The 19,965-nt window shown below is 46.5% G+C and overlaps 1 protein-coding gene across 5 annotated transcripts; it reads left to right on the top strand.

The window, feature by feature from the left end:
• The first annotated feature begins 9,625 nt into the window (after positions 1–9,625).
• On the top strand, positions 9,626–19,965 carry ZDHHC4 (zinc finger DHHC-type palmitoyltransferase 4). 5 transcript variants are annotated; one of them, XM_053656964.1, is made up of 9 exons: positions 9,626–9,690; positions 10,133–10,321; positions 10,895–11,018; positions 11,974–12,047; positions 12,543–12,721; positions 14,886–15,011; positions 16,380–16,624; positions 16,811–16,843; positions 17,037–17,634. In XM_053656964.1, exons 2-8 carry the CDS (start codon positions 10,242–10,244, stop codon positions 16,841–16,843), a joined length of 861 nt encoding a protein of 286 aa, XP_053512939.1. In that variant the 5' UTR covers positions 9,626–9,690; positions 10,133–10,241; the 3' UTR covers positions 17,037–17,634. The 5 variants fall into 5 exon arrangements, with proteins under 5 accessions (XP_053512939.1, XP_036990754.2, XP_053512940.1 ...); XM_037134859.2 differs by lacking the exons at positions 16,811–16,843; positions 17,037–17,634 and adding an exon at positions 19,618–19,965; XM_053656965.1 differs by lacking the exon at positions 17,037–17,634 and having other exon boundaries at positions 16,739–16,815.

Below are 19,965 nucleotides of genomic sequence, written 5' to 3'. Positions count from 1 at the left end.
GGACCCTTTGGTTCCCAGGCTGGCACTCAATCCACTGAGCCACACCAGCCTGGGCTATCCATTCATCTATGGAAGGACGTTTTGGTTGCTTCCAGTTTGGGGGGCGGGGTTGTGAATAAACCTACTGTAAATGTCCCCATCCAGGTTTTTGTGTAGACGTCGTTTGCAGTCAGGTGGGTGGACATCTCGGAGCGCAATTTCTGTCCTGTGTGGTAAGACGGGTTTCGACCTTGTCGCACCGTCTGCGAGGTGTCTGCTGACACCGCACTCCCACCAGCAACGAATGAGAGCTGTGGTCGCTCCGCATTCTTGTAGGCAACTGGCCTGAAGGTTATTTTGGGTTTTAATCCTCATGGAGAGTAGTTGACATTTTCATTTGCTTTTTCCCTAATATGAAATGATGTTGAGCATCCTTTCAATTGCTTATCTCCCATCAGTGGGTCTTTGTGGAGGTGTCTGTTCAGATACTTTGACCATTAAACATTTGGGGAAGGTAATTGTTGAGTTTTAATAGGTGCTGTGTGTGTGTGTGTGTGTACTTCAGATACAAGTTCTTTATCTGATATATGATTCGCAAATATTTTCTCCCAGTGGGTAACCTGTATTTTCCTTTCTTAGCAGTGTTCTTCACAAAGCAAAGGTATTAATTTTAGTAAGGATCCAGTTTATTAAAATTTGGGAGGAATTTGCTTTTGGTGTTGTATCTAGACACCCATCACCAAAGCCAAGGTTATGTAGCTTTTCTCCGTATTTTGTGCTTCTAGCAAACTCTGGGAAGCATCCAGCCCAACCACGGTGCCCGGTCACAGGTACGATGTGGCCAATCTGACTCTTCCACTAGGGGCTCTTTGCCTTTAAACAACTCACAGGAACAGGAATGTGAACACCGTGAAATGGATCCAGCCTGTTATGGAATCAGCTGTTTCCCCTCAAGGTCATACGTCGAATTCCTAACCCCCAGTCCCTCAAAATGTGGCGTATTTATTAAGGCCTTTACAGAGGTGATTAGGCTAAAATGAGGTGTCGAGGGTGGGCCCTGGTGCAACATGATTGGCATCCTTACAAAGACGGGAAATTGGACACCAAGAGGCACCAGGGATGGGTACATGTAGAAGACAGGCCATGGAGGACACAGGAAGAAGGCGGCCGGCTGTCTGCAAGCCGAGGAGACAGAGAGAAGCTTCCGGAGAGACCACCCTGCTGACACCCTGATCTCCGACTTCCAGCCTCCAGACTGTGAGAGAACACGTTTATATTGTCTAATACCAGGCTGTGCTACGTTGGGAAGACAGCCCCCAAAACGACTGCACCGCCATAAATTGTGTCTGAATGTGTCTCGACACGTTCAGGATGTGTTGAGAGCTGGGCAAGTGGCCTTGGCCAGGGAGAGCAAAGGAGGGCAGACTGGAATCGACTGGGAAAACCCAGACACCAGCTTAAAATGGGCTGGCATCTGTGTGGCGGAGCCAGGTCCCTGGTTGGGGGGTGTGCAAGAGGCAACCAGTCGATGCATCCCTCACACATCGATGTTTCTCTCCCTCTCTTTTCCCCTTCCTTCCCATCTCTTTAAAAATAAATAAACAATATCTTTAAAATTTTGGCTGGCATATTCCTCTCTCTCTGCCAAATCTACTCTAACACACCCAGCCTCTCTGGACTGAGAAGAGTCCAAACTGGGCACTACTATCGAGCAGTCGTGTCATGAGCTCCGGCCCAAAGCCTCTGAGTGTGTCTGTATTATGTCCTGAAGATCAAAGTCAGGGGTGTGGGTGACCACCTGCTGGGGGGATGGAGGGGTGGGCGCAGATGATTGTCCGTCCCCATGACCTGAGAGCTGAAGTTGGCCGATGACATCATAAGGGCATTTTTCAGGGCAGGCTTGAGGATTGAGTTGGGGCTTTCACCAACACCACCAGTGTATTAGTCAGGGTGATTAACGCTAGCTGCTGTAACAAATGACCTCCAAGTTTCACTCTTCACCTGCATCACGGTCTGGTGTGGGTTGGGGGAAGGGGGGCCTCTGCAGCTCTGTGCCATCTGTAGTGGAGTTGCCCTGATGGCTCGCTGGTCCAGAGCAGCCATCAGAACCAGGTGGGTTGATTACTGAGCCAGGATGGAGGGCTCCTCACCTCCCCAGGGACGTTGCATGGATTCTGTGGGACACTCACTCCAGGCCACTCACCTTGGCTCCCCTGTTTGAGCCCCCTGGATAGGCTACCAAACGCTCCTCTTGCCTTCCATGGTGGCGGCATTGCCCGCTGGTTCTCCAGTTAGGTTGACCACCTCCCTTGGCCTTCTTTGCCAGCTCCTCTTTTTCTGCTGGCCCCGTGGTGTTGGACAGGCCCTTCTCTCTTGACACCTTCTTGCTCTTCCTAAGGCACTTCATCTGTTCTGAGTGACCTTGCAGAATGTGCTACTACAGCTTTGTGGCTAAAATTTCCTCCTTCCTTTGAATATACATTTCCTTGAGCTTACACCAGGAGACGGCAGCCAGCAAGGAGTTTTATTAATAGATTTGCCTTTCAGTCTGGGAAACGAAGGACATCCACCACAAGCTCCTGCCATGCCCCGGGCACCCCACACTTTCAGTTTGCACCTTCATTCATCCTGCGCTTACTCTCAATTTTGAGGGATATTTTTGACATGATTTCTGCAGATATTACAACTTATTGCCTACCCAACATCCATGCTCTTTTCTGGTATTACCCAGGTCTCCATCTGGAATCCACTTTTCCCCTGAGCAGCTTATGTGATTTTGGAGAAATTGATCCCCTTTGCAGCTTCAAGTGTGGGAGGGGGCGGGGAGTCAGCTCCTTTAACTCACCAAATGGCACATTCCATTTTCCTGGCCCCATCATTGATCGATTCAGGGGCGAACCCATGTCTCGAGCCAGACAGGGTGGACCTCAGCGCTCCTACTTGGAATGCCAGGGTAAACCTCCCTTAGTCCCCCCTCATTCTAAGCAAATGTGAAAGCATGAAGCCCCTAGTGTGGCTGGCAGCCATTCCATCACCAGGAGGGAAGCTGGTCTGGAGCTAATGCTGAAACTGGGGTGTCAGAGCGAGGGACAAGGACACCCATGCATCGTGATGCCATTCAGCCACTGATTCAAACCGTTCCTGGAGGCTGCACCATCTCTGGACACCCCACTGGCAGACACCAGAAACCTCTTTTGTTATTTAATTCGGTTTGAGTTGGGCTTACTGTTACTCAAAACATAGAGAACCCTGATACCCCAAACCTCTTGTACCAGACATACTTCCCACTTTGTTCCTCTGTGTCGATCACATTAGTTAACTTTGAGGATTGAACCTGTGATATTAGTGGCTGGTATTGATTGAATGTGCTTTACACGCATTACCTCATTCAATCCTCACAGCGGCCTTTGAGATTGATTCTTTCATCCTCGATTTACAGATGAGGAAACCAGGACTCAGAAAGGTCAAGTAACTGGCCTAAAGCCACACAGCTGGTTGCGATAGACCCTGGACTGGAACCCACGAAGCCCGATTCCTGAGCTCATACTCTTAACCCCTACGTGCCTGCCCATCCAATATTTTCATTCACATTTCTTTCTGGGACTATATTCATGTCTGCTCTGTGCAGAGCTCAGCGTCCGTCCTGTTTGCTGGGTGTTGAGAGTGTTAATAATAGAGTTACGGCTCCGGGCCACTAACCAAATAGTGCCATTCATTTTGTCCCCACAGCTCTGAGACAGCACTCACAGTATCGTCCCTTGTCTTTCTCTAGCCTCTTCCTGTGTGATATACAAATAGAACAAGCAGAGCACAAACTACACTTTATATGGAGGGATAGACCATCCTGCACCAGTCAGCTGGTGCTCTCCTGCTTGTCTGCCTTTTCTCCGGGTGGTCAGGAGGCCCCTCTCTTCTGAAGATGTCTCAGAGGCCATCCTGAGACCCCTGAGCCCTGCCTCAATGTCCAGGGCTGGATGCCCCTTGTGCTCGGCACTGCTAGCCAAGGGATGACCAAACTCCAACCGCAAGACTAATTCTGGGTCCCAGTTAGGGCAGAATCTGTGATGAGAGACATTAAGAGAGTGGCTGGAAATAGGATCTCCAGATTTAGCAAATAAAAACAGAAGATACCCAGTTAAATGTGGATTTCAGATAAACAGCAGGTAATTTTTAAGTATAGTAAACTTATATGCTCATTTGAGAGATACCACAGCTGGAGGTGAACTGCAGTATTGGGGACCAGAGCAGCAGAGCATTCGGCGTGAGCGGAGCTGAACAGTACGCCAGGTTAAGACAAGACCAGTTGAGAAGTGATTGGCACATGGAGATTCTCCCCTGATAGTCCCCCTTTGACCTGGTAGCTGAGCACAGTTGCTTTAAAGGACAGCGATCAAGGTAGCAAAGGCCAAGTGGAAAGTGTGACCTGGCCACAGCGACATTATGCTCCACTCTGTGGCCCCACCTACTGGCCAGAGGAATTTTTGTTTTGGCGATTTCCAGGATATAGATTTCCTCTGGGTATATATATTCATCCTTTTTCTTGCATTCATTCAACACATTTTTATTGAGCATCTACTATGAGTGAGTCATTAAAATAGTTGCTACTGATTTACAGTAAACAGAGACACAATCTTCGCACTCCAACAAAAATAGTTATGTTGCTTTAAAGCTTTTTCTTGTTTTCCCCGTTGTAAAATTGCTCTTGCCCAACAAGTCGCTGATTTAAAACAAGCACTGGGTGCAATTTGACTGCTGCAAGGGGAGATACGAAGTCCTGTATCCCATTTCCAAAGTGTTGCTCAGTCATTCCCATGGGGACTTGAGACTGAGTATAAAAGGTGGTTAATCCTGTCAGCCGATCTTGGAGCAGGTAAAAAACTGATACCACGGGTCCAGTTTCAGGGGCCGACAGGAGCGTTCAGGATGCTCTGAACACGGATTCTTGGCCACATGTTTCACGGGGGATGCAATCCTGTTTAACGAGCTTGAATTAAATGTTTGGTTTCAGACTGAATAGTGTGCTTTTCGCATGTGCTTTTTGCCTTTGCTTTGCCTTGACACGTGTACAAGTGTCAAGTTTCTTTCTTGGAGGTTTTGAAGAACAGGGGGAAAGCATCAAAATGCCAGAAGCCCATGAGTTTCAGGAACTGACCAACCACTGAGAGGATCATCCTGAGAAAACATTTCAACTGAAAACAATAAAAGCTGTGACTATGTTACTTGCAAAACTACCTATAACATTAAAAAATAGGAAATAATACAAATGTCCAACAATATATTATTAAGTTCATTATATTGTATCCTTGAATAATAATGAAAACTATTTAGATAGAGGAAACACATGTAGGACAAACTGAATAAAAGAAGCAATTTTAAAAATTGCCTAGATTCTGATTACAGTTATGTAAACCTTTCAAATGAATATACAATTCGCATTCTTCCCATTTGCACAAATACACAATAATGAAGTAGTACTTAAGATAGTGAAATATAGTCTTTTCTCTTTGCTGTTATTTATATGGTAGATCTCTATAGAATTTAAAATGAGTATAGAAAAATATGAGGTACAGGAAGAAGAGCCAAGTGACGACATGTTTCTGTTAGAATCAGGGTGTTTTTGGTTGCAAGGTACTGAAAATGGTAACTTCATGGGGTTTAAAAAAATAGCGGGTGCCCTGACCAATGTGGGTCAGCTGGTTGGGGGTTGTCCTGCAAAGTGAAATGTCGCTAGGTTGATTCCCGGTCAGAGCACATCCCTGGGTTGCAGGTTCTATCTCTGGTTGGGGTGCACGTGCATTTCTCTCTCTCTCTCTTTCTCCCTCCCTTCTCCTCTCTCTAAAAAAATAAAATCTTTTTTAAAAAATTAAAAGGGATGTTTGGTTCATTTAACTATGAAGTCCACAGGTGTGTAGGATTCAGGTACTGTGTGCTCAGGGCTCTGACTTCACTTCTCTGTGACTCTCTTAGGTCTACCTTTCCCCGTGTGTGGGCTTCCTCCTCAGGCTGGTTTTCCTCATAGTCCCAAGGCAAAGAAGGTGAAGCTACAGGCTCCTCTTTAATATCTTTATTCAATATAAGGGACAGGAGGCACCTCTATTGAATGAATGGGGATATTAGCTTCATTCTAATTGGTTCACTCCTATTCCAGTTGCTAGCCTTGCACTCCAGAGGTTTTGCTTTTGTTTTAAAAAAACTGTGGTAAGGCCCTGGCTGGTGCAGCTCAGTGGATTGAGTGCAGGTCTACGAACCAAAGGATCGCAGTTTGATTCCCAGTCAGGGCACATGCCTGGGGTGCAGGCCAGTTCCCAGCAGGGGACGCATGAGAGGCAACAATACATTGATTCTTCTCTCCCTCTCTCCTTCCCTTCCCCTCTAAAGATAAATAAATAAAATCTGATATTTAAAAAAACTGTGATAAGGATAGGGCTACTCTGATTGGCTGAGACCAACTAAAACCCACCCCTAGATCTGGGGGTAGTTCGGTCTTACCCAGAGTGCATGTGGCTTATATGTTCGGTAGGAAACCTTACTGCCCACTATACCTTGTTATGGGCCAAAGAGTGTCATGGAAAACAGGAATATGAGCTGGCCAGAAGCTGCGAGTTTAATAGTTACATAGTGCTGTGGCTCACCCTTTAAACCTCTCCTTTCCCTTCTGAAATGATCTCAGCCATCACAGGAAGAAATTGCAGATAGATTAGAGATAAAAGTATGAATCAACTCAAAGGACACACTAGAGACTATATTTGTCTGTATTTTTAAAAATAATTTATTTATTTATTTTTAGAGAGAGGGGAAGAGAAGGAGAAACAGGAGGAGAGAACTATCAATGTGTGGTTGCCTCTTAAGCTCCCCCTACTGGGCACATAGCCCACAACCCAGGCATGTGCCCTGACTGGGAATTGAACTGGCAACTGTCTGGTTTGCAGTCCACGCTCAATCCACTGAGCTACGCCAGCCAGGGCTGTCTGTCTGTCTGCACTTTTCGTGTGTGTGTGTGTGTGTGAGTGTAATGTTGGAGTAAAGAATACCTTGTCAAATGATACCCCCCAAAAAAAGCCACAAAAGAAAAAGGCTGATAAATACAAGTACTCCAGAACTTAAAACCTTGGTATGACAAAGACACTATAAACAAAGTTAATAGATAAGTGACATGTAGGAGAAAATCGTTGAAATTTACATCAAAGAATAACCAGAATGTGAGAGAATAATATTCATTTCTTCATTTTTTACTTATTTACTTTTAGAGAGAGGGGAAGGGAGAGTGAAAAACGTCAACGTGTGGTTGCCTCTCGTGCACCCCTCCCCCCATTAGGGACCCGGCCCACAATCCAGGCACCTGCGCTAATTTGTAATCGAACCAGCAATCCTTTGGTTTGCATGCCAGTGCTCTCAATCCACTGAGCCACAGATCACTTCCTCCTTTTGGTAGTAACCTTCCAAGTGTTAGCTGAGCACATGGCAACACAGCCAGAAACTACAACTCCAAGCACCCCTTGGAGCCAGGCGTGGCCAGTGACTAAGTTCTGGCCAGTGGGATCTGAGCAGGAAAGGCTGGGTGCAACATTCTAGTTCCTTTCCTAAAATGAATGAGCCTTTTATTTCCTCTTTTGCCATTTCTCAGGGGCCGAAAGGTGGGGAGGCAACACCCTAGTCCTGTAGCTCCAAACTCTGCACGGTGCCCTGGGGTGCCACCACGAACTCGTAGGGTTGCTCTGGAATTTCTTAAATTTTGAGGAAACAAAGCAAAATTACTGTTGAACATGAAATGCTAGCTTGGACTGAGAAAGCAAGTGCCTGTAGCACATCTACATGGAGCAGGAAATGAGAATGGTGGTTTCCAACCTGATTTGAAAGTTTGATCAATTATGCAGTGTGCAAAGGACACATTGTTAGGACATGGCACTTGTGAACTTGCCTGAAGCTAATTACTTAATAGATGGGATTGTTAGATACTTCTTTTAGCTAGGAGCTCTGGGAAAAACTTGTCACTTGAGGGTGACACAGTGAAACTGTTTCACTGTGAACAGAGAAAGTCTGAGAAGCTCTGCCTAGTGGTGGAGTGAGTGACAAGACAGGAAGAATCTGGGTTTGTGTGATCTCGTGGACTTCTTGGAGCAGAGCTGCCCACCACCCCTGGACTTTGCACCTACTTTTGGACTATTGCACATGAAAGAAACTTCTTTCCCATCAAAGCCACTGCATTTTGGGTCTGTCTGTTCTAACAGTGCGGCAGACAGTTGGGGGTGTCCAGGGAAGGTCTCCCCAAAGCCCACTGTGGAGGTACCTGCAGACAGTGCCTGTACATGCTGAGGGCTTCCTGAGTCTCTTTTACAAGGAGAACGTAATATTGTATCACTTTCACAAAATTTTCAAAAGATTTTATTTATCTTTAGAGGGGAAGGGAAGGAGAGAGGGGGAGAATATCAATGTATGGTTGCCTCTCATGGGTTCCCTGCCAGGAACTGGCCTGCAACCCAGGCATGTGCCCTGACTGGGAATAAAACCGCGATCCTCCGGTTCGAAGGCCTGCACTCAATCCACTGAGCTACACCAGCCAAGGCTCAAATTTTAAAAAATGAAAGAAAGTCAACCCAGCACAATGTGACATAGGTGATCAAACCAAGACTTGGTCAGCCTCAAGTGAAACCATCCAGAAACATATAAATAGGAGTAAAAATAAAGTTCTGCATTATAAGAAAAAAAAATCTAACTCAAAACACTTAATCTCCAGCTCAGAATTGACCACCGGGGTGAAGGGTGAGCTGGAGACAAGGACGAATCCAGCTCAGTCGGGATGTGATGAGTCTCCATGACCAGTCTTCCCTGATGCGATCACATCTATTGTTTTTTTTTCCAACTCTGTGTCTACAAGTCCATAAAGGCCTTGCACACAACGTATCAGAAGGTGCCCAGCTCGGTAAGTTTTTTAAAAAGGAAAAACCTCTGGGGGCAGGCAGCAAAGCCAGCCGGGAAAAGACGCGTTTCAGGCCAGTGTCTGGAGATCAGACATTGCCCCTCAAAGGGAGGGCAGACCTGGCTCAGTGAGACAGGTTTTAAGAGGTACAAGAATAGATACCAGTCTATCCAGCGGCCTCAGAGGCGTTCAGAGCAGAGAAACACGCCCCAGGGGCCTTTTCAGGGCTATGTTTGGAAGCAGCTCTTGTCCCCCAGGTTCAACCATCATGAAACAGTTTTCCTTCTTATCCTCCAGATTTGTCGTCAGGCAATTGTCACTGCTCCCAGGGGCAAAATGTTCAGAGCTGTTCCAAGACAGCAGGAGCAAAGATTCCAACGGTGGGGCTGGCAGAAAGCAAAGCAAAATGTTCAGCACGAAGGCACAGCGGGTGCGTGCCCTGGACTGCCCGGCCCGCTCGGCTCTGCCGGGGCCGCAGGGCGACTCAGGCGGCTGCCCGGCTCCGGCTCCCGGCCCGCCCGCAGACGCAGGCCCATCTTTTCCTCGGCTATCTGGCAACCGCGCTCTGAAGTCCCACCTTCCCGCGTCAGGCTGCATAGCAGCCCGGAGGGCCCGAGTCACGCAACTCCGATCGCCCCAGTAGGAGCTGATCGGGAACCGCACAGACCACCGAGTCCAAGGCCTCCGCACTTCCACCGGAAGCCGGTGCGTGTGACGTCACGAACACGACGGAAGTCGGGGGCGCGCCCAGGAAGCGCCAGTGGGGCGCGCCGGGCTGGTGGTCGCCCTTCGAGGTAAGGCTTCCTGCGCCAGGCGCTCAGGTACCCGGGCAGGCCTGGAACCGTCTGTCTGTCTGTCCAGCTGCCCCGCGCACTGGTCTATGTGGGGCCGCAGCCTTCTTCAACCCCAAGTACCCCTCCAGCCTCCTGAGCCCCGCCCCCCCACCTCAGGTCCCGGGCCCCGAGGGAAGGTCCTTACCCGGCCCACCTGCTGGGATCCTAGGCTGGAGAAGAACAGCTTCGGGGAGACCCTTCTGTTGGGTCCCCGGCGCCGACACCTGGCTCCCAGCTTATTTTTTCCCCCCAGTTAGCTTTTTCTCCGGAAGTCTTATAACCCCATTCGCCCTGCGGGGTCTCGCATCCCCCGAGTTTCCAATTCTCCTCTGTGTATTCCTCCCCTGACTCCTTTATATCACCAGTTGTCTTATGCGATGGCTGAATTGATCTGTCTTTGCAGCCAGATTCAGCCGCCTGGAGGAGCCATGTCTCCTGCAGCCTTGGGTGTCCCCTCTTGGTCCAGGCGCCTGCCTCTGCGCAAGAGGAGATGCCGTTGGAATTCCCTGTGAATGCTGCCAGGAGGAACGTCAGAGCCACCCGCCGAAAATTATTCGAAAAAGAGATATGTAGGCTGGGGACCCGAGTCACTGTGAGGATTGCTGCTGTTCATTTTCTCTGTCTCGCCCCGTGAATAGTTCCTAGTTCGGTCATCGTAATTGGAAGCCAGAAACATATTTACTGAGGCCAAAAATCATCATCTCCAGTTTCTTAATACAGGCCCGTGTACCTACGTCCTTTCACAGACAGAATGCCTGTCCTGGGCCCTCCACCGCCTGTAGGGGATGCTTGTTCCCATGGCATTGCCTGCACATTCTTTAGGCTACGTCTGTGTCAACATCTGTATGGATATTTGTATATATTTAAGGAAGTAGGAGAATGATTTGTTGCTGAGGGAGAGAAGGTGGATGCCTTTTGCATATTTTCCCCACTTTAGTTTGGATTTTGCAGATAGGAGATTCCCCAAAGCGGGCCACACTGGTTTAACCAGGGAACTTTTGCAGGGGAGAGAGCTCAGGACCTGCTTGGAGGCCTGATGGAAGAGGCAGTGTGCTTACAGGCTGGCGAATTTTGCTTTGGGAATCGTTTAGGGAGCTGATGTCTGAGAATATGAGCCATGGAATGAATCCCTCAGTGTAGTCACATTCTTTCTGTTCCTTCGCAGCCCCAGGATGGACTTCCTGGTTCTCTTCCTGTTCTACTTGGCTGTAGTGCTGGTTGGTGGTGCCATTATCTGTGTCTGCTCCACAACCCATTACCTGAAAGGCCTGGTCAGGGGAGGCACACAGGTAACAGTGCTGCTTGGAGACCACTGTTCAGAAGGCTCACCGGTATTCCTGATGGAACAAACAAGAGATGCCTTTTTTATGTGTGTGTTCGCTTGTTCTTTCATTTGTGGCACTTGTCATGTATTGCAAAGTCTTAGTGTGTTTTTTCCTTATTGTTTAAAGTAATCTTGTATTGATGCTTTGAGAGAAGGTAGCATTTTTTTATCATTAAAACTTTTATTTATTTTTAGAGAGAGGGGAAGGGAGGGAAAAAGAGGGAGAGAAACATCAGTGTGTGGTTGCCTCTCAAAACCCCCCTACTGGGGACCTGGAATCCAACTGGGGACTGTTTGGTTCCCAGGTCGGTGTTCAATCCACTGAGCCACATCAGCCAGGGCGGAAGGTAGTATTCTTAAGGTTGGGTAGTTTTCTCTGGATTTGATGCCTTTAATTGGGCATGGATTTGAGCAGTGTCTGCTTAGAGGGGCCTGATGGGTGAAACTGGGGCACACAGGAGCAGAAAGCTGAGCATTGGGCTGCCCCCACTCCTTCAAGGATCAAAGGGAGCAAAACTGGGGTGAGCAGTCCTTGGGAAGAGCTTGATTTGGGAGGGGCCTGGCCTAATGGCCAGTGATCTGGACTCTAGAACGTAGGATGGAACCCAGGTCAGGGAAAGGAGCGGCATTCACCTTAGCATTACCTGATCCATCTGCTTTGCTCCCCTCCCTTGGCTTGAAGACCTTGACATGGCACCTTCTTGGAGGTCGGGGCGGAAAGTGGAGGAGTCGGCTTCAGAGGAAGGCCAGCTGAGGGAAGCCATCCTCATTACGCTCTTAAACCTCTTCCCTGCGCATATGCAGGGGCACAATATCACCAGTATTGTCAGCTGAACATAAAGCATCTAATTTGGCGGGAGCTGGGGGGAAGTGGGGAGAATGAAAAATGAAACTGAATGTTCCTTTTTTTTTCGTTTTAGATATTTTCCTATGTAATTCCAGAATGCCTTCAGAGAGCGATGCTAAGTTTGCTCCATTACCTCTTTCACACACGGTATTTATATTTGAGTTTAGATAGTATCTTCCTTTCTCTTTTGATTGTTAATTGTGGCTATTCTGTAGCTCCAGGAAGCTCCTTGTAAGGTTTCCAGGGTGACACGGAGAGGACTGCTGCCGAGGACGGGGAGGCCTGGGCTCAGAACCTGTGCTCGGAGATAGTCTGCCTTTTCTCTCTAGGGGCGGGACACGTCCGCTTTCAAACAAGTATTTGAAGAGTGAGAAAATACTGATATGCATTTCCATAAAAAGAAGTATAGTCAGATATTGAGAACTCAGTTCCCAAGATAGCTGATAATAATAGATAACATTTATTGAGAACGTACCGTGTTTTAGGCACTATGCCAAATGTTTCACATAGTTTCTCCTGTAATTCTTACTGTCATCTCAAGCCCAAAGGCAGTAGTTGGCCCTCAGTTAACTTTCCTTGGTGTAGCCTGATTTCATCCTGGAGAAGTCCCCAAGAACAAGCCGTGTGCCTATTTCTTTTCAGAAACTACATCTTCATCATCCTGCACCTCATCTTGCAAGGGATGGTTTATACGGAATACACCTGGGAAATATTTGCCTACTGCCGAGACCTGGACTTCTCCTTGTGTCTCCTCCTGCTGCCCTACGTGCTGCTCATTGTAAACCTGACGTTTTTTGCCCTAAGTTCTGTGACCGATCCTGGTACGTGGAGGCTCTAGGTAGAGCCAGCTCAGCTGTCAGTCTTACTAATGGTGCTGCAAACATAGTGATCCTGCGAAGGACTTTGCAAAAGATTTGCTGTTTAGCGTTTGCATAATCTTTTCATTTTCAGTGTATTCTAATTTTATTTTTCCTGCCTTCTTTGACCCATGGGTCATTTAGAGCCTTTGAAAATTTTTTAGTTAATTTTCTTTTTTAAGATTTTTTAATTTATTTATCTTTAGAGGGGAAGGGACGGAGAGAGGGAGAGAAACATCAATGTACGGTCCCCTTTTGTGCGTCCCCTGCTGGGAACTGGCCTGCAGGGAACCAGCCTGCAACCCAGGCATGTACCCGAACTGGGAATCGAACCGCGATTGTCTGGTTCGCAGGCCTGCGCTCAATCCACTGAGCTACACCAGCCAGGGCTAATTTTCTATTTTTATTTATTTTATTTTTTGTCCTCACTGGAGGACATGCTTCTTGATCTTTAGAGATGGGAAGGGAGAGAGAGAAACATCAATCAATTGCCTCCTGTGTGCACTCTGACCAGGACTGAACCTGTATTGTGGGCATGTGCCCTGACGAGTCAAACCCGTAACCTCTCAGTTTACAGGATGACGCTCTACCTAATTGAGCCACACTGGCTAGGGCTAGTTTAATTGTTTATACTTCCACTTAATTGTGTTTTATGGAAAGTTTATGTTCTGAAGGATAGTGTTTTTTAAAGATTTTATTTATTTTAGAAAGAGGGGAAGGCAGGGAGAAAAAGAGGGAGAGAAACATTGTGTAGTTGCCTCTCTCATACCCCCCGCTGGGGACCTGGCCCACAACCCAGCATGTGCCCTGACTGAGAATCGAACGGGCGACCCTTTGGTTCACAGGCCAGCGCTCAATCCACTGAGCCACAGAGGCCAGGTCTGAAGGATAGTATTTCTTTTGAAAATTTTATTGATATTTGCACTATGCCTGGGCATGTAGTTTTTGTAAATGGCCCATGTTCTTGGATATACAGCACCATATAAGTTCATTACATCGTTTATTAATTATGTTAATATCTTTTATAGTCGTACTAATTCTTCTGTTGAGAGGTGTTCTCATTCTGATAGTAGACTTGAGAGATTTCTTTTTGTATGATTTTGCTTGACATATTTTGAACCTAGTGTTTGTGTATGTGTGCGTGTGTATTAGTTATACACATGTATAATTCTTAGTACATGCATTAAGTTTAGAATTAGTATCATCTCTGCCCTTGAAACTTTTTTCAAAATATAATGAACTTCTGTCACTGGTAATTGCTTTCAAGTCTCTTTTGCCTAATATTAATATTATTATACTAAAAAAAGAAAAGCCCTGGCTGGCATAGCTCAGTGGATTGAGCATGGGCTGCAAACCAAAGGGTCGCAGGTTCGATTCCCAGTCAGGGTACATGTCTGGGTTGCGGCCCAGGTCCCCACTGGGGGCCATGTGAGAGGCAACCACACACTGATGTTTCTCTCTCTCTCTCTCTCCCTTCCCTTCTCTAAAAATAAATAAATAAAATCTTTAAAAAATTATTATACTGTTTTTACTTTGATTGATTGATATTTGCTTGTTTCTCCCCCATTCTTGTGATTTTAACCTTTCCTGTTCTTGAAGTGTTAAATGTCCACCAACTGATGAATAGTGAAATAGAATGTGGTATGCCTATTCAGTGGACTATTATTTAGCAATAAGAAGGAATGAAGTACTTATATACCTGGTACCACACAGATGAACCTGGAAAATAGTATGTTAGTGAAAAGCCAGATACCAACGACCACATACTGTGTGATTCTGTTTATATAGAGTGTCCAGACAAGGCACATCCATGCAGACAGATGTATTGATTTTGGCCACCGGAGGGTAGGGCGTAGAGAGAAGTGGGCGCCGACTGTGGCCGGACTTCTTTTTTTTGCAGTGATGAGAGTGTTCTAAATTGTGGCCACGAGTCACAGCTCTGCGATGTGCTAAAAACCACCAAATGGTGTGGTTTAAGTGCGCGAATTGGTTCTTTGAATTGCATTTCATTAAAGCTGTGAAAAATTATAACGTGAATTAAAACATTCAATATAGCAATGTTTAATTGTGCCATGTCGGGACAGATTTTGTGAATATTCTGTGTTACCTTTGTGCTTACTTTTTTCAGGTACCATAACAAAAGCAAATGAATCATTACTTCTTCAAGTTTATGAATTTGATGAGGTCATGTTTCCAAAGAATGTGAGGTGCTCTACTTGTGACTTACGGAAGCCAGCACGGTCCAAGCACTGCAGTAAGTGTGGCCCCGGCTGCCCCAGCTTCACCTTCCCACGGCAGACAGTGAACGTCACCTGTGAGGGCTGTTACAGGTGTGGAAAGTGGGGCCACGTGACTCCCAGACACAGGCAGCCCCTGCTGGTGGCGGCCTGGTAGTGGTCTCTTTCACATGACTGGAGGTGAGGTCTCGTGCTCTTGCCTAGTGGGCGACCATCCGTGCTGGGCAGGACAGCCATCCTTGGCCGTGTGGCTAGCATCCTGCCCAAGGGGTTTTTCTGCAGGACGTGGTGCTTGCAGATCCCCATCGGGCAGAGCCTGTTCTGGGGAGTTACCAGCATGCTAGACGAGTGCTGTCCAACAAAAATTGAATCTGGGCCACATATACGTGATTTTAAATTTTCTAGTAGCTACATTACAAAAGTAAAAAGAAATAGGTGAAATTAATTTTAATCATGTAATTTATTCAGTTTAACATATCGAAAATACTATTTTTCCCCAGCTGATGTGGCTCACTGGATTGAGCGCACCAGCCTGTGAAGCCAAGGGTTGCCGGTGCAATTCCCTGTCAGGGCACATGCCCTGGTTTTGGGCCAGGTGCCCAGTAGAGGACGTGCAAGAAACAACCACACATTGGTGTTTCTCTCTCTCCCTTTGTTCTGCTCTCTGAAAATAAATTAATGAAATCTTTTAAAATAGTATTTTAACATGTAATCAATATTTTAAAAAGCATTTATGGGGTAGTTTATATTCTTGTTTTTGTACTGAGTTTTTGGTGTGTGTTCAGAGAGACGTTTCAGCACCTCTTATGCAGACGCCAAATTTTCATTGGAAATCCAGGCTCTGTATTTAGTTATCATAAAGTTTGCCATTGGAAGAGCAGACTCACTTACCTGAGCTATTCCAGTTTTAACAGTTCTTCATCATCCAAGCCAGTACCAAAGTGTCATTTTCTATAATATCCACATCTGCATTGACATAATGGTTTATCTTTATCAGAAGAATTGATTTGCCTTTAGAGCAGAAGCATTTATTTGAAACTGCCTAAGTTAAGTAAATTCACTAACTCCTTTTATCTCAAAATTATTCACATTGAACTCTGCAGGAGTATTGCACAAATTGAAAAACAACTGTAAATTTATGAACACCAGCGAAGCATTCTCTCAAGTGTTTCTCGTAGCCATATATCAAGTGCCCACTAGCCACAGGAGGCTGGGCCGGTGGCTGCTGTATTGGACACTGCAGTCCTGAAAGCGTGGTGACAGCAGCTGCCGTTTCCCCGGCTCATACAGCCAACAACCCGTTTGTGGGAGAGTCCACAGGTGTGCACGGTCTCTTTGTCTCGTCAAGCACCAACTCGGCTGTGCGGCTTTCTGTTGCTGTGCAGGTGTGTGTAACCGGTGCGTGCACCGTTTTGACCATCACTGTGTTTGGGTGAACAACTGCATTGGGGCCTGGAATGCCAGGTACTTCCTCACCTACCTCCTGACGCTGACCGCATCAGCGGCTGCCATGGCCATTGTGAGCACCATGTTTCTGGTCCAGGTGGTGGTGTTGTCTGACTTGTACCTGGAGACTTACATCGACGACCTTGGATACTCCCAAGTTATTGACATCTTCCTTCTTGTTCAGGTAATTATGTTGTGGGCTGTAAGCTTTTAACTTCTGGTTTCAAAATTGGAAAAAGCACATTTGTTTGCCCAGTAAAAACATGAAGCCATTCCATTTTAAGAAGTTGATTTGTAGGCCCTGGCTGGGTAGCTCAGTGGGTCAGAGCATCGTCCCCGTACGCCAAGGCCGCGGTTTTGACCCCTTTAGGGCACATACAGGAACCAACCAGTGAATGCGTAAGTGGAGCAACAAATTGGTGTATGTTTATTTCTCTTCCTCCTTCCCTCCCTTCTTTCTCAAATCAATAACAAAGAAATCGATATAAAATCTTTTAAAATTAGTAATTCAACTACCATAAAATTCACCCTTTTGAATGATAAGATTCGTGGTGTTAGTGCATTCCGAGTTGTGTAACTGTCACCACTGATTTCAGAATATTCTGTCACCCAAAGAAGAAACCCATACCTGTGAGCCGTCACTCCCCGTTCCATTCTGTCCCCAGTCATGGTAAACACTAGTCTGCTTTCTGTCTCTGTGGATTTACCTCTTCTGGACACTTGTCAGTGGAATCATGCAGCGTGTGGCCTTTTGGACTGGCTCCTTTCACTGAGCATACTGCTTCGGGTTCACCCGTGTTATAGCATGAACCAGTACTTCATTTCCTGTTACGGCCGAAAAATACTCTGTTGTGTGGATATGCCACATTTTACTCCATCAGTTGTGGGTGTTTGCACTTTGGTTTGTTTTTTTAATAAAGCTGCTATGAACATTTGTGTACAGGTGTTTATGTGGACATAGGTTTTTATTTCTCTTGAGTTACACTTATGAGTAGAACTGCTGGGTCTTATGGTAACTCTATTTGTAATCATTTGAGGAACTGCCAGACTTTTCCAAGGCAGTTGCACCAGCACTGTGTAAAAGATCCAGTTTCTCCACGTCCTCGCCAACTCTTGTTACATTTTATTAGTCCTTCTAGCCTTTACCTCCTTGAACCAGAGTCTACTTTATTTTTAAGCATCACATTTGGATTTTTTTTTTAGTTTGAAACAGTGCCCTCCTTTTTTTTTAATGACATAAGTATTTAATAGTCTAGTCACCCATTGTTATAGAATGTCCCATGTTCCAAATTTGTCTCGTTCCTATTGGTGCCACCTCATCTTTCTCTGTTTCCTGACACTAGTGTAAACTGGAAGTTGGTTCTAGAGCTTCGATTAGAATCAGGTTAAGTTTTTCTTGGCAGAAATGCTTCCTACGTGGAGATACAGGTTTCCTGTTGCATCCTGTCTGGCGGAACCTGGGGTCCAGGAAGCCCGGGCTGGTCTGTTAAGGTGGTGGTCGCCAGCTGTCTGTGTTGGCGAAGTGCATTTTCTCCTTGGCAGTGGGCAGTCTGTGTGTATGGTTTCAGTTTTGTATTTAGGACACTGTTTTGGATAGATTCCAAAAAATATAAATACTGGGTCAAAGATTATCAATATTTATAAGACTTTTGATATTAACATCTATTGTCAGATTGCTTTTAAAACCCACTGCTGGGGTGGGAGGCACCATCCCTAGTTTGATGGGGAAATACGGTGTACCCTTTTAATTTAATTTTTAAATTATTTTTATTTTTTAAAGATTTTATTTATTTTGAGAGAGGGAGAAAGGAGAGAAACATCAATGTGTGGTTGCCTCTTGCGCACCCCCTACTGGGCACCTGGCCTGCATCCCAGTCATGTGCCAAGGCTGGAGTGCCCTTTTTAAAAATTATATTTCTCCTAGCTGGTGCTGCTCAGTGGATTGACCACCCTCTTGGAAACCAAAGGATCCTTGGTTCAATTCCCAATATAGGGCACATACCTGGGTTGCCGGTCAGGGGCCCAGTGGGCAGGGCGTGAGAGGCAACCACACGTTGATGCTTTAGCTAACCTTACTGGGGTAATCATTTCGAGACATACACACACACACATTATATTTTGCATTATTGTCACCTTAAACTTTCACAATGGTTTGTCAATTTATATTTCAAAGCTGGGAAGAAAATTTTAAACATCTTGGAAATGAAGTGAAAACTTACACCCCTCCCTCCCAACACTTTCGCTACCCAGAGGCAACCACATTTGTAGCCTCTGGTGTGCGTATACCAGGCTTTCCTCCTCTGCGTGTGTATTGCCGGATGTGTCCGGAGAGTCGTTTGGCGTTTGCACAGGTAGGGCTGTGCTGGAACCTCGCGTGTTCTCCACGCTGGGCGGCATGTCACCACTGGCTTTTTCGAACTGGCACATAGACATTGGCCTCGTTTGAGTGGCTCCTTATTGTCCCACAGTCGGACTGTCCTGGGTTTGACCCTTCTTCACTTGCATATTTTGGTAGGAAGGACTGTTAAAACCAGTGCCACTGTACAGTGAGTACTCCTGTACCTGTATCTTTGTGGTTTGGTGTTGAAAGAGAGATTGATCTCTTCTGTCCATCTGGACTTGATTTTGCTGAATTAAGATCCACATTTATTTCTGTTTCTTTTTTTTTTTTTAAGATTTTATTTATTTATTTTAGAGAGATGCGGAAAGGGAGGGAGAAAGGGAGGGAGTGAAACGTCAATGTATGGTTATCTCTAGCACACCCCATACTGGGGATATGGCCTGCCACCCGGGCATGTGCCCTGACTGGGAATCAAACCAGCGATGCTTTGGTTCACAGGCTTGCGCTCAATTCACTGAGCTACACCAGCCAGGGCCTCTCTGTTTCTTTTATGAGTAGCTAACTGCCCAACACCGTCTCCGGAGTCCCCCTTCCCTTTTCCTCCAGTGCGCACACTTCGCCCCATATTAAACTCCGTATACACTGTGGTGTCTTTCTGGGCTGTTGATCAGTGCTGTGTATGGTTCTGACCTGTGTTCAGTGGGTCAGGTGTGCACGCAGGTGGGTGAGCAGGGGAGGCAATTCTGACGGTTTTGTGGGACAGAGCAGGGCTGGCGGGTGCTGATCCTTATCTCAGAGCCTAGCTGCCTAATGTGCTGCCTCTTCTTTGTCCCCAGTACCTGTTCCTGACCTTTCCGAGGATTGTCTTCTTGCTGGGCTTTGTCGTGATGCTGAGCTTCCTCTTGGGAGGCTTTCTGTGCTTTGCTCTGTACCTGGCTGCCACCAACCAGACTACAAATGAGTGGTATAGAGGTGACCAGGCCTGGTACCAGCATTGCTCCCAAGTGGCAGGGACCCCATCAGCAGAGCCGCGGGTCTACCGGAACATTTACTCCCACGGGCTTTGGAGCAACCTTGGAGAGATCTTTCTACCTGGTGCTGCACATTGTGAAAAGAAGAGGACATGAGACTGGGAAGAGCGTTACTGCCTTTTAAATACAGTGGACGTTTATTTATGCATATGG

This window comes from Artibeus jamaicensis, unplaced genomic scaffold, assembly GCF_021234435.1.
Source record: "Artibeus jamaicensis isolate MK-2021 breed Jamaican fruit bat unplaced genomic scaffold, CSHL_Jam_final scaffold_3151, whole genome shotgun sequence".
Classification (NCBI taxonomy): Eukaryota; Metazoa; Chordata; class Mammalia; order Chiroptera; family Phyllostomidae; genus Artibeus; species Artibeus jamaicensis.
This window is presented reverse-complemented; position numbering and strand designations above follow the sequence as displayed.

Bases quoted from the DNA above. Each gene is read 5' to 3' on its own strand.
- ZDHHC4 (XM_037134859.2), top strand. From the start codon at position 10,242: ATGCTGCCAGGAGGAACGTCAGAGCCACCCGCCGAAAATTATTCGAAA. The intron at 12,722-14,885 runs GTACGTGGAGGC...TACTTTTTTCAG, and splicing joins AAGTTCTGTGACCGATCCTG to GTACCATAACAAAAGCAAAT. The intron at 15,012-16,379 runs GTAAGTGTGGCC...GTTGCTGTGCAG, and splicing joins AGCACGGTCCAAGCACTGCA to GTGTGTGTAACCGGTGCGTG.